The following is a 14,501-nucleotide window of genomic DNA, read 5'->3' on the forward strand; positions in this document are numbered from 1 at the left end:
AGGCATACTCGAGTTGGGGGTCCCGGTGCCGGGATTGGCGATGGGGCGGCATAGGGTTGGTCGCCAACGGGCTTATACTCATAAGAGATTCATACTGGGTTCTAGATCACAGAACTGATTTGTGTACACTCTACCCCTTTCAATCACTTAGCTTATAGGCTTATAGACACCCCCACCCCCATCCCCCTCTTTCACTGGCCAATAGGCCCCCACATGGTGTAAAACGGAAATACATCTCGCTGACGATGGCACCAGCATATTAGTAATTAGTCTAGATGTTCAAAGTATTTCTTGTTGTTGTTTGTGTATGTGTTTCTTTTCTTTCTTCTCTTATGTTTCTTTTCTTCTGTCCCCCCATAATCCCTTCCTGTTCGCTGCTTTGTCATAATAAAAAGGTATTTTGAATAATCACAATGCGAGTATATCAGACTCTCAATGTGAAACATTAAAACTGTTCAGACTATCCGAGCACCTAGTGAATGACCTACAGAGAGCCGGGATCACAGTAACAAAGGCTACTATCCGTAACAAAGGCTACTATCAGTAACACAATGCGCCGCCAGGGACTCAAATCCTGCACTGCCAGACGTGTCCTACTGCTGAAGCCAGTCCATGTCCAGGCCCGTTTGCGGTTCGCTAGACAGCATTTGGATGATCCAGAAGAGGACTGGGGGAATGTGTCATGGTCAGATGAAACCAAAATAGAACTTTTTGGTACAAACACAGGTTCTCGTGTTTGGAGGAGAAAGAATACTGAATTGAATCCGAAGAGCACCATACCCACTGTGAAGCATGGGGGTGGAAACATCATGCTTTGGGGCTGTTTTTCTGCAAAGGGACCAGGACGACTGATCTGTGTAAAGGAGAGAATGAATGGGGCCATGTATCGAGAGATTTTGAGTGAAAATCTCTTTCCATCAGCAAGGGCATTGAAGATGAGACGTGGCTGGGTCTTTCAGCATGACAATGATCCCAAATACACAGCCAGGGCAACAAAGGAGTGGCTTCGTAAGAAGCATTTCAAGGTCCTGGAGTGGCCTAGCCAGTCTCCAGATCTCAACCCCATAGAAAATCTGTGGAGGGAGTTGAAAGTGCGTGTTGCCCAACGACAGCCCCAAAACATCACTGCTCTAGAGGAGATCTGCATGGAGAAATGGGCCAAAATACCAGCAACAGTGTGTGAAAAGCTTGTGAAGAGTTACAGAAAACGTTTGGTCTCCGTTATTGCCAACAAAGGGTACATAACAAAGTATTGAGATTAACTTTTGGTATAGACCAAATACTTATTTTCCACCATTATTTGCAAATAAATTCTTTAAAAATCAAACGATGTGATTTTCTGTTTTTTTTTCCCACATTCAGTCTCTCATGGTTGAGGTTTACCCATGTTGCTAATTACAGGCTTCTCTAATATTTTCAAGTGGGAGAAGTTGCACAATTAGTGGCTGACTAAATACTTATTTACCCCACTGTACCTGCTGTAAAATGAAGTGAAGTAAAATGTACCACTTCATACTTGTACTCAAGCAAAGTACAGATATACAAAAATGTACTGAAGTACAGTAACAACATTCACAATAAAATATTTCTGGAGCTAAAGCTTGTATTCTAACCTATGAGCTCAGTTTCTTCAGTCGGCTTACAGTTGGCCACTGTGCATGACGCCTGGTCGGCAGACTGAGGTAACCAACCACTAAAAAGCTGGCAGCCTGCGTAATTTTTGTATGTTACCTAAAATATAAAAAGGTCAAATACACACACACGCGCACACACACAGGATGCGTTGAAAGCAACACTTCCTGAATGAGATGCCGAGACTATGTTACCTCCTTGCCAGTGGTCCACTGAGTCTTAATATGGTGTGGTTGTGGGACCTTTGCAACTCCATTAGCACAAATTCTTTCAAGGAGCTTCCTCTGGGCCAAGGCCAGGAGGGGGGTTACTGTCATGGCGTATCGTTCTCTACGATGACATAAGTATTGTTTTTTAAATGACACATCTACATCTGCCACTGATATATATTTTACCGGGTATGTGAGTTGAAAATGAGTGCAAAGTGTGCCAAGCGTTCCCATTTCCCTGTGTTGTGGAGCAATTCCAGGGTGCGCAACACCAAATCGTGGACAAACCGCATGTTCACTTGGGTGCAGTCATCCATTGGGGCTGAGAAACAGAGACTGAACTGTTGTTCCTCTTCTGTTACGCGCTCGTACAAACGCCAAAGCTTGAGGTAGCAACGGAGGGTTAGGGTTAGTACATGTACAGTAACATGTACTAAATATATACAGTGCTAGCCAAAAGTAATGGCAACCCTGCAATTCTGTCAGATAATGCTCAACTCCTTCCAGAAAATTATTGCAGTTACAAAAGCTTTGGTAGTAATATCTTAATTTACCGTATTGGCCCGAATATAAGACGGTATTTTTTGCATTGAAATAACACTGAAAAAGAGGGTGTCGTCTTATATTCGCGGTTTAGACATTATACCCATTCAGGACGCTAGACGGCGCCAGATATCATTGAAGCGATGTTCTGTCATGACAGATCTCAGCTACTCTTTCTAGTTTAACCAGTTTGCATTATTTTATTGCAATGTTTTTCCTTATTCAGATTTGTTTCAAGACTACAGTTACAGTTAGACTTCACTTTGATGGTTAATGCAGTTATTGCAATTTTGTTGTTTTATCACAATAGATTAGTTTATTTACGAATGTGATTGCACTTTAGTTGACATATTTAAATGTTCAGATATTAAGATTTGAATGAGGCAAAATAACATGCTTTTTCTCTCAAATATATTGTTATAATCATTTTTTTTCGGATGCACTGTAATTATTTTCTGTATAAAAATTAATTTAGTGTTCAACAAATCTTTTTTCAAACTTGAGTCTTGAAAAAGATGGGGTCTCTTATAATCAGGGCCGTCTTATATTCTTGCCAATACGGTATTTTGCTTGCAATGAAAAAACAAACGAGAATGATAAAAATAAAATAAAATGAATAAATCATCATTATTTATTAAAAAAAATAAATTAAAAAAATGGGCTAGAACAAAGTATTGGCACTCTTTGAAAAATCGTGATGTTAACAACAGGTGGTGGCAATAACTAAATCAGACTTGCAGCCAGTTAAAATGGATTAAAGTTGACTCAACCTCTGTCCTATGTCCTTGTGTGTACCACATTGAGCATGGAGAATAGAAATAAGACCAAAGAACTGTCTGAGGACTTCAGAAGCAAAATTTTGAGGAAGCATGGGCAATCTCAAGGCTACAAGTCCATCTCTAAAGACCTGAATGCTCCTGTGTCTACTGTGCGCAGTATCATCAATAAGTGTAAAGTCCATGGCACTGTGGCTAACCTACCTAGATGTGGACGGAAAAGCAATATTGACGAGAGATTTCAACGAAAGATTGTGCGGGTGGTGGATAAAGAACCTCGACTAATATCGGACAAGTTCAAGCTGTCCTGCAGTCCGAGGGTATAACAGTTTCAACCCGTACTATCCCTCGGCGTCTCAATGAAAAGGGACTCTATGGTAGGATACCCAGGAAGACCCCACTTCTGACACAGAGACATAATCACCAGACTGGAGTTTGCCAAAACTTCCCCGAGAAAGCCTAAAACGTTTAGGAAGAATGTTCTATGGTCAGATGAGACAAAAGTAGAGCTTTTTGGGTAAAGGCATCAACATAAAGTTTACAGGAAAAAAAAAAAAAAGAGGCCTTCAAAGAAAAGAACACGGTCCCCACAGTCAAACATGGCGGAGGTTCCCTGATGTTTTGGGGTTGCTTTGCTACCTTTGGCACTGGACTGCTTGACCGTATGCATGGTATTATGAAGTCTGGAGACTACCAACAAATTTTGCAGCATAATGTAGAGCCCAGCGTGAGAAAGCAGGGTCTCCTTCAGAGGTCAAGGGTCTTCCAACAGGACAATGACCAAAACACACTTCAAAAAGCACTGGTGAGAAAGCACTGGAGACTTCTTAAGTGGCCAGCAATGAGTCCAGACCTGAATCCCATGGAACACCTGTGGAGGGATCTGAGAATGGCAGTTTGGAGAAGGGACCCTGCAAATCTCAGAGACCTAGAGCAGCTGCCCAAAGAAGAATGGTCCAAACCTCCAGCAGAGTATTGTAAGAAACTCATTGATGAAGAACGGAAGCGGTTGTTCGCAGTTATTTTGTCTAAAGGTTGTGCTACCAAGTATTAGGCTGAGGGTGCCAATACTTTTGTCCGGCCCAATTTTCAGAGTTTTGTGTAAATTAATCATGATTTAAACATTTTTTTTCATTCTCGTTTGTGTTTTTTCATTGCCAGGAACATAAATGAAGAAATTACTACCAAAGCATTTGTAATTGCAATCATTTTCTGGGAGAAATTGAGCATTATCTGACAGAATTGCAGGGGTGCCAATACTTTTGGCCAGCACGGTATTTATAACACTTACTCCCAGTCTGCTCATCATATCCATGATAAGATCAGTTGCGAGTATTAACAGAGGGGTAAAGATATTGTGCAACTCGTTTGATGTAACCAGGAAGGGCGGTTGAAACTGAGAAGCAGTCTGCTCTAATGCAATAATTCTGTTGCTTTCTTCCCACACTGTGTGACACACTTTCTGCAAATTTGTCCAGTGACCTCCACGGTGGGCCAAAACCTAAAAAACGAAAAATAAATTCATGCACACCACAAAAAAAATGGTCGTACTAATATGGTATTTCAGTACTGTATATTGAAGTTATACTCAGTCATCATGAAATTGTCAGATTCTTATTGTGGCCTTTGAGCTTAAAAGTTTTCCATGGCTTAGGTTAACAAACTGTACCATGGCCCTGCGTAGATGTAAAGCAGCTTTCTCCAGTTTGTCCAATGGTATGTTTTTGGGCACCTCTGGTTTTTCAGGCTGGTCTTCCCCATCCTCGCAGCTATCCCCAGTGTCTGAAGTATCTTCTATAAGAAGAAAGCAGAGGCAATTAGTCTGCTTTTTGCATTTTTTCCCCCACTTTATTTTCTCACTATTGGACTTCGCCCAATGCTGCACATTTATGTTTTGGTAACCATTATCTGACTCCAAGAACACTAACTTTGATAGTCTGAAGAAAAGCTCAAACAACGTCCTCTTTGAGTAGCCTCTTGGTCAGGACTGTTTGGCCCCTGTACGACCGGTGCCAAAGTCTAGTCCGCATTACCGGTGGTAAGGCGGATTCGTTCCCGGTGAGCGTTGGACTCAACCAAGGTTGCCTGATGTCACAGATTCTGTTTATAACTTTAATGGGCATAATTTCTTGGCACAGCCAAAGTGTTGAGTGTGTCCGGTTTGGTGGCCTCAGCATTGCATCTCTGTTTTTTGCAGAAGATGTGGTGTGTTGGCTTCATCTAGCCATGATCTCCAACTCTCACTGGAGTGGCTCGCAGCCGAGTGTGAACTGGTTGGGATGAAGATCAGCACCTCCAAATCCGAGACCATGGTCTTCAGTCGGAAAGGGGTGGCGTGCCCTCAAGTCGAGGAGTTCAAGTATCTTGGGAGTCTTGTTCACGAGTGAAGGCAGGACGGAGCGGGAGTTCGACAGGCGGATCGGTTTAGCACCCGCAGTCATGTGGACTCTGTACTGGTCCGTTGTGGTAAAGAAGGAGCTGAGTTAAAAGGCGAAGCTCTCAATTTACCAGTTGATCTACGTTCCTACCCTCACATATGGTCACGACCTGTGGGCCGAGACCGAAAGAACAAGATCCCGGATACAAGCGGCCGAAATGAGTTTCCTCCGGAGGGTGCCTGGTCTCTCCCTTAGAGATATGGTGAGAAGCTCGGTCATCCGGGAGGGACTCAGGGTCAAGTCGCTACTCCTCCACATTTAGAGGAGCCAACTGAGGTGGTTTGGGCATCTGGATCGGATGCCTCCTGGACGCCTCCCTGGAGAGGTGTTACAGGCATGTTCCCCTGGCGGGAGGCCCCGGGGACAACCCAGGACACACTAGAGAGACTATGTTTCTTGGCTGGCCTGCTGGTTGAAGTGGCTGGGGAGAGGGAAGTCTGGTTTTTGCTGCTAAAGCTGCTGCCCCCGCGACCCGACCCTGGATTAAGCGGTAGATGGATGGATGGATGGATGGACGGACGGACGGACGGACAGTGGGACGTACATACCACCTGTATTTTTATGATGACGACTGACACGTTTTCGCGCGATTAATTTGTGCATTCTCATGAGAGCCTTAGTGATTACCTCTGTCTGATTGCCGCAGACAAACACAACCGCACACAAACGCAACAGGTAGAAATTGACCTGAGAAGTTTTTAAAGTCGAAGTTTTATTGTTGGCTACACTACGGTTTAATATCTTTACTTTGTACTAAAACAATAGAAGCAGGCATGTCTACTGAAGGAGATCGTACCTTATCTCGTAGGCACCGTCTAACTGCTTGTATTACTCTAACACACCAAATATAAAATAAATAGCACATCATAGTTTAAGGAAAACAAGCAGAATATAGGAATAAAAGATACACAACGCCTTCTTATCACGGAAGCCCACTGTGTGCGTCATGAGCAAGATTTACGCACCAACTCTCACAGTAAATTCTCCCGGCGGGACGCTCTGTCCCAACACAAGGAGCACCGGAGAACGCGCGAAATCCAACTGATAACATGACTGACGAGACTCCAAGAGCTCTTTGACACTGAGGTGGCAAAATCCACAACCCTCGCTGCCCGGACAACGGCAACTCCCGAGTCCTCCTGTCCAATCCACAAACAGACAATAAACCCAAACACACCCTTCTTCATGCCCACGGCCTGCCCCGCGAGAGCCTTCAAACGACTGAATGTTTACTAAGCTTTTTCATTTTTCTCTGAAACCTTCTGTTGACTTCTGATATGGTGACCTTGGAACGAGTTTGCCTCCTCGCCTGAGTCTGTTTCGCCTTGCCGTTTTGATCACTGTCGACCTGAATAAATTGTCAACTTGTTTTCGGTGAGCCTTCTTTAAACCTTTCAAAAAGTAGTCAGTACAAAGGGTTAAGACTAAGGTGAATGCCCAGAGTTTGGCCTTGTGGCTGGATTGCCGGGCCGTTGGAGCTGCGCCAGCGTGGGTCCGGTGGTTCAGCTGGCGCGATTCCGGCAGTCTGGCTAGAAGGTCAGATTCCTTCAGTGCGATTATTGATTAGCATTAGCGATGTCGATTGGGTCCGATCACGTCATTTTCAAAGTATCGGAATCGGCAAAAAAATATCGGACATGCCTTTTTTTTAATATATATAGATTTTTTAATTAAATCGTTTTGTAATTGTATTTAACGTTACTGACATAATATGTTACACTCATCCAGAGTCTTTAGTCTTTAGTTTAGGCTTAAGGTAGGGTTATCAAATTTATCCCGTTAACGGCGGTATTTTTTTTTTTTTTTTAAATGTATCACATTAAAACATTTAACGCAATTAACGCATGCGCTGCACGACCCAATCACGCATTGTAACGTTCAATCTGTAATGGCGCCGTTTTACCTATATATAGAGCTAAAAGGAAGCGTAAAATGAGTAGAGTGAATTTTGGCAGCCTTTGGAGCCTTTTTTTTTAAATTAGCTAAAGCCTTACAATCCCTCTCCCTACGATTAGAAATATCGTGGGAAGCAATGTGGGGAAGAAAGGTAGTAATTGATTTTTTTCTTAACACCCTATGTTATTTCCCAACGCAGAGAAGATATATCAATTGGTACCACTACGCACAGTCGTGGTTGCACTTCCCATCATGCATTTGGCAGAACAGTTAAATGGCTCCAGTATCATTTACTGAAAGCTCAACAAATACACTAGATGGCAATATTTAGTCACAATATACAAAGTCACATTTATCCTTTAAGAATTACAAGTCTTTCTATCCGTGGATCCCTCTCACAGAAAGAATGTTAATAATGTAAATGCCATCTTGAGGATTTATTGTCATAATAAACAAATACAGTACTTATGTACTGTATGTTGAATGTATATATTCCTCCGAGTTTTATTCATTTTTTTCTTAATGCATTGCCAAAACGTATATGATCGGGAAAAATTATCGGAAATGATTGGAATTGAATCGGATCGGGAAATATCGGGATCAGAAGATACTCAAACTAAAATGATCGGGATCGGATCGGGAGCAAAAAAACATGATCGGAACAACCCTAATTAGCATGTTAGCAAAAATACCATTACCCTTCATCACCTACCGTTTTTATCGCACTCTTTGCTGGATGCGTCATCTGACAGATCAGTGCGTGATGAGTCACTCTCTGAACTAACTTTGCATATGGCGGTTAGCTGTTCTTCTAAGTTCTTCTTCACCATGACACCAGAGTTAGCCAGAAAGAACAGGGAGGGATTTAAGTGGCTGTATCTGAACAATACAGAACATTATTCAGTTTGCACTCTGTGTGCAGTTCAATGAACTCATATTTCACAGTTAGTTCACATTTTGGTAGCTAATATAGGTTTACGGTAATTCCAGGTAAGTAGCAAAGTCCTCTATGAGGTTTGTTTGAACCTGGGTTGCAGGGACGCTTCATACAAAGGCTGTAGGCTCTGTCCGAACAGTGTAAGATGTGCCAGGGCGATGCTGTAATTGATCTGACACCGCCACACTCTCTCCTCAGAGCACCTCTTCCTCAACTGAAGACGCCTGTTGTGTCGTTCCACTACAGAATTCATGCAGGTCAACAGCCTCTCTACAGCTTTTAGCTCCCTAAGAAATAAAGGTAGAACAAGATTGAGATGACTTCAATCCAATTACAGTTCACCTACATTGTCTACCTGACAGTCCTCGCTGTCAGAAGTGCGCCACGTCTGAGTTTCTTTCGTTTCTTTGTCATTTTTGTCGTCTTCTGCAAAAGAAGCCATTCATTAATAATTTGATCCGTTTTCTTGTTTATTGCTGAATTTATTTTTCTTTTATTTATGTGTTCTTTTACCTGTGAAGTTTGACTTTCTGTCGAACAGGATTCAGCTTCTTTATCAGAATATTGAGTGTTTCGTTCTGTGTATTTGGTGGGCATGATCATTTCGTCATCTCTTCTGGTAAAGACACAAGCATTTGTAAAATGTTAGTCTGTCATTATTAGCCTTTCCTATGGTTTGCATTCATACCTCGCGAGAAATCCGAATATGGTTTGACCCCATTGTACTACGTGATCCGGGTCTCCTTCTTCCAAGGCTCGCTGAAGTAATAGTGATGAGATCTCCATGAAATTCGAATGGCTGCCGAGTTGCATCACTATTATGAAAATATACGTGCATGCTGAAGGAATTGTCCATTTCAAAGAGAATACTGTATGATAAGTGTTACTTGCCAATTCGATAAGCATGCTGGAGAGTACCAGTGATGATCCGCTCACGCAGTGTGGCTACATCTTCAGAACCACTCAAGGAGGGTGAACTCTCTAAAAAAAAAAAAACATGAGTAGTGGATCGTACAGCGGGGCAAATAAGTATTTATTCAACAACTAATTGTGCAAGTTCTCCAACTTTAAAATATTAGAGAGACCTGTAATTGTCAACGTGGGTAAACCTCAACCATGAGAGACTGTGGAAAAAAAACCCAGAAAATCACATTGTTTGATTTTTAAAGAATTTTTTTTGCAAATCATGGTGGAAAATAAGTATTTGGTCAATATCAAAAGTTCATCTCAATACTTTGTTATGTACCCTTTGTTGACAATAACAGAGGCCAAACGTTTTCTGTAACTCTTCACAAGCTTTTCAAACACTGTTGCTGGTATTTTGGCCCATTCCTCCATGCAGATCTCCTCTAAAGCAGTGATGTTTTGGGGATGTCGTTGGGCAACACGGACTTTCAACTCCCTCCTCACCCCGTGGCGTCAAAATGATAACAAGAACGGTGAGCAAAAAATCCCAGGACCACACTGGGGATCTAGTGAATGACCTACAGAGAGCTGGGACCACAGTAACAAAGGTTACTATCAGTAACACAATGCGCCGCCAGGGACTCAAATCCTGCACTGCCAGGCGTGTCCCCCTGCTGAAGAAAGTACAGGTCCAGGCCCGTCTGCGGTTCGTTAGAGAGCATTTAGATGATGCAGAAGAGGACTGGGAGAATGTGTTATGGTCAGATGAAACCAAAATAGAACTTTTTGGTAGAAACACAGACTCGTGTTTGGAGGAAAAAGAATACTGAATTGCACCATACCCACTGTGAAGCATGGGGGTGGAAACATCATGCTTTAGGGCTGTTTTTCTGCATAGGGACCAGGACGACTGATCTGTGTAAAGGAAACAATGAATGGGGCCATGTATCGAGAGCTTTTGAGGGAAAATCTCCTTCCATCAGCAAGGGCATTGAAGATGAGACGTGGCTGGGTCTTTTAGCATGACAATGATCCCAAATACACAGCCAGGGCAACAAAGGAATGGCTTCGTAAGAAGCATTTCAAGGGCCTGGAGTGGCCTAGCCAGTCTCCAGACTTCAACCCAATAGAAAATCTGTGGAGGGAGTTGAAAGTCCGTGTTGCCCAACGACAGCCCTAAAACATCACTGTTCTAGAGGAGATATGCATGGAGGAATGGGTCAAAATACCAGCAACGGTGTGTGAAAAGCTTGTGAAGAGTTACAGAAAAGGTTTGGCCTCCGTTATTGCCAACAAAGGGTACATAACAAAGTATTGAGATGAACTTTTGGTATTGACCAAATACTTATTTTCCACCATGATTTGCAAATAAAAATCAAACAATGGGATTTTCTGTTTTTTTTTCTACATTCTGACTCTCATGGTTGAGGTTTACCCATGCTGACAATTACAGGTCTCTCTAATATTTTAAAGTGGGAGAACTTGCACAATTAGTGGTTGACTAAATACTTATTTGCCCCACTGTATTAGTATCTAATTAAAATAGGGGTTCTTTTTATGTTATACTTCTTACTTGACCTTTTCCATTGATTTCAAAGCGAACAATACAATTACACGTCTTATGATGGCATCAATTGGAGGGGATCGAATGATTCAATTGACTTCATTTTGTATATTTATCCTAGGCCTTGTTCAGATTGGCAGCCAAAATCTGATTTTTAGCCTATCCAGAAGGCAGAACAGATACAGGCCAGGCCTTTGGAAGTGAAAACAGCCGCCAGACCCACTTAGGCTACGTTCATACTACAGGTCTTAATGCACTAATCCGATTTTTTTGTCATGTCTGTTTTTTTGGCGTGCCCGTTCAGGCTGCCTTTGTCCATTGAGACCTTTCAAGTACTACGCATGCGCACTAATTCGCAGTCCGACACGCGCTGAGCAAGACGACGCGCATGCGCAGAAGCATCAAAACAAAAGACCACACATGCTGGCTGTCATCCGTCATTCCAGGGATATCATATTTTGCTTTTTAAAAAGAGGACACAAAAACCAGCAAAAATAATCCCAGTTTAGGTTTATATTTAAAGTATATGGATCGATAGCATGCATGCACGCACTCTCCGTGCATGTCACACACACATACGGGCAGTTTGCCCCAACTCTCGGCCGTGTAACCAATGTTGAAATATTGCTTATATGGAGCATCATTCTCAGGCTTATCAGCAACCCATTTTTATTTTTTTTTATGACTGTTGTCAAGTCCGACCCTTCCTAAAAAGCCGCGTTCAAGGCAAGCTAGGCGCTAATAACGCACAGCTGCACCGCTACCACAGAGTCTCTCTCGCTTTTTGATGCCGTAATTGCTGCATGAATTCCGATTTGAGAGACTGGACAGTACAGACCGCCACGACAGTCTGGAAAAATGTGGCCCAGATCGGATTTGAACCACATACGAAAGTGACCCAGATCGGATTTGAAATGGTCCAGTTCTATGCGACTTGTCACGTTCAGACCGTCAAGTTAATGCCTCACTCGAGTCGGAAAAACACGAAAAAATCGGATTCGTGCATTAAGACCTGTAGTATGAACGTAGCCTTAGAGTCCCAGGCTTCAACTGGGACCGTGTGCTTTGGTCAGATGAGACCAAGATTGAGCTTTTTGGAACCAAACACTCTAAGTGGGTCTGGCGTGCCACTAAAGATGCGCATGCTGAAAAGCACCTCATACCCACTGTGAAGTATGGGGGTGGGTCAGTGATGCTGTGGGGCTGTTTCGCTTCCAAAGGCCTCGGGAACCTTGTTAGGGTGCATGCCATAATGAATGCTTTGAAATACCAGGACATTTTAAATCAAAATCTGTTGCCCTCTGCCCGAAAACCGAAGATGGGTCGTCACTGGGTCTTTCAGCAAGACAATGACCCTAAACATATAGCCAAATCTACACAAAAATGGTTCACCAGACACAAAATCAAGCTCCTCCCATGGCCATCTCAGTCCCCAGACCTTGTTTTGTTGGCAAAAGGGGGTTGTACAAAGTATTAACACCAGGGGTGCTAATAGTTGTGACACACATTATTTGATGTCAAATAATTATTTCTTTATGTGGGACTTTTTCCCCACTGAATAAATGCACTTGTATTGAAGGTTGGATTTTCTCTTTTTTCCATTAAGGTCCCACATTATTTGAATTTAAAAAATTATTAGAAGCTAAAAAACACATCTTAACCAGGGGTGCCAATAATTATAGAGGGCACTGTATTTGTATTTACCCTTTACTATGTCAGGATCTTCTTCAGCTGTAATCACCTCCTTGAACTTCATGTAATGTGCCTTCAATTTAACACATTTTTTCATTTCTTCCCTTACTGCAGCTGGATCTTCCGTCTTTGTCTAGGAACGCACATAGACAACACTCTGAACGGATTTTGAAATACCAAAATTAAGTTGAAGAACCAAAACGAATAAGGGGGTAAAATTAGCACTCATTTTTACCGAAAAGCGTTTGCAAGCAAGTCTAATGAGCCGCTCTTGGGCTTCAAAGATGTCATGAAGTAGAGCACGACCGCATTCTATCACCACGGAGGCCTTGTGATGCTCCTTCAGGGCACGCAATGCCTGGACGATCATCAATGCGTAAAATACACTCAAAAGACAAAACATTATTTGCATTTCTTGTAGTCCTTTAAGAAAAATTCACTTCACCTTGGACAGATAGTTGGTGATGCAGGCAATCATATGCATGAGGGTCTCCACTGTGTTTCTGGACCATTTTTGTTTGAGGTGAGCCTCGTTCTCTTTTAGTACGTTCAAGCATTTAGTCAGCAACTAAAAATTGAAACACATGATATTGCTTAAGAATGTTACGTATTGGATACTAAATCAAGTTTTTACCTTGATTGCAGGATCACAAGGGATCTGATGAAAGATAAACGGAACCAAGAGACCATAACAGCTAATAACTGCTTGAACGGCAGAACTGCTGTCATTCAACCACATGGCCAAGTCCATGGCTACCAGCAATCGTCCACATTCAGCTAGTCGGGCTTCCTGTATGCGCCATAAATGCAAATATGCTTATGTTAAATGTACATGGAACTAAAAGTAAGTTTTTCAACTGAAAATACTGAATTATAAATGTTCAGAACTAGGGGTAGGAAGCTCTGGGTACCTCATGATTCGGCACGATTTGCTATATAAGGCTCGCGATAACGATGATCTCATGATACAAAAATTATCGGGAAATCATTGTAGGATATTCTATAAAACAACTAATGAACAGAAAAACAAACTCTTTTCATCCTTCTGCTGTGAATTAGATTGAGTTTATGACCAGTGTGCTGACTTTCTGCAGTAATATGGGCCATCAGTTGACCATTTGCGGTACGTTGCTGCCACCTGTTGGTCAGGATAATTCGCTGCACCCATTTTTTTGTCACAGTTTTGGTCATAAGCTCATTCACTTTCACAGTGTGGTGTCTAGCGGTATCATTGACACTCGTGAGTGCTTTCGGTTGCGTTTCTGCCTCGGAAATATATGTCTGTAAGTATTTTATGTGTATAACAACATATGGGTGGGCAGTGTATGTATACCTAGGTGGTGAAGGGTCACATGTACAAAACCTATTAAGTTGTATTGTGTTGTAGAGGCTAGCCAATGGCTAATAGCTCAAGCAAGTTGTGCTAACTGTATATAGTTGTATATATAAGTGTATAGTGCAGTTTGCTGTATATTGAGTGTTGAATTTGTGTATGTTTTTTGTGTTGTAGTTTCACAATATTAAGACGGGTGTCCTCACATAAAAACAAGAAAAGACAAAGCCTTGTGGTTTATGGAGGTGCATTCAATGTTAGCTGGCTGTCGGGCAGTGCACAAAGGAAACGCCCTGTTTTGGGCAGTACAACGAGTATATGTCAGATCTATTTGAACCGGTAGGATGCTGCCCCATGGATATATGGATTCTTGGTGGGAGCATATCGATAACCTTTTGGGCTACAAAGTATAGCGACATATCACCTTTTCGATATATTGTAAGTAGGGTTGTTCCGATCATGTTTTTTTTTGCTCCCGATCCGATCCCGATCGTTTTAGTTTGAGTATCTGCCGATCCCGATATTTCCTGATTCCGATTGCTTTTTTTTGCGCCCGATTCAATTCCAATCATTCC

At 42.3% G+C, this 14,501-nt stretch overlaps 1 protein-coding gene across 15 annotated transcripts in view; it reads right to left on the bottom strand.

Annotated features, from left to right (window-relative positions):
- The window catches only part of LOC130906799 (cilia- and flagella-associated protein 54-like), a 64,387-nt gene that overhangs the window by 20,061 nt on the left and 29,825 nt on the right, over positions 1–14,501 (bottom strand). For 13 of the 15 annotated variants that reach the window (XR_009061368.1, XR_009061370.1, XR_009061371.1 and 10 more), the window contains 15 exons: positions 13,228–13,383; positions 13,039–13,161; positions 12,829–12,951; positions 12,606–12,726; positions 9,323–9,412; positions 9,120–9,246; positions 8,945–9,047; positions 8,787–8,857; positions 8,521–8,718; positions 8,207–8,373; positions 4,830–4,954; positions 4,452–4,661; positions 2,028–2,224; positions 1,827–1,962; positions 1,614–1,731 (listed from right to left, as the gene is read on the bottom strand). Coding sequence is in view for 11 of the 15 variants with exons in the window: in XM_057821434.1 (XP_057677417.1) it covers positions 1,614–1,731; positions 1,827–1,962; positions 2,028–2,224; positions 4,452–4,661; positions 4,830–4,954; positions 8,207–8,373; positions 8,521–8,718; positions 8,787–8,857; positions 8,945–9,047; positions 9,120–9,246; positions 9,323–9,412; positions 12,606–12,726; positions 12,829–12,951; positions 13,039–13,161; positions 13,228–13,383 (2,065 nt within the window). In the remaining 4 variants the exon portion in view is untranslated. The remainder of the gene's footprint in view (positions 1–1,613; positions 1,732–1,826; positions 1,963–2,027; positions 2,225–4,451; positions 4,662–4,829; positions 4,955–8,206; positions 8,374–8,520; positions 8,719–8,786; positions 8,858–8,944; positions 9,048–9,119; positions 9,247–9,322; positions 9,413–12,605; positions 12,727–12,828; positions 12,952–13,038; positions 13,162–13,227; positions 13,384–14,501) is intronic. The other 2 variants (XM_057821431.1, XM_057821439.1) reach the window with 2 other exon arrangements.

Source organism: Corythoichthys intestinalis, chromosome 18, assembly GCF_030265065.1.
Source record: "Corythoichthys intestinalis isolate RoL2023-P3 chromosome 18, ASM3026506v1, whole genome shotgun sequence".
NCBI lineage: Eukaryota > Metazoa > Chordata > Actinopteri > Syngnathiformes > Syngnathidae > Corythoichthys > Corythoichthys intestinalis.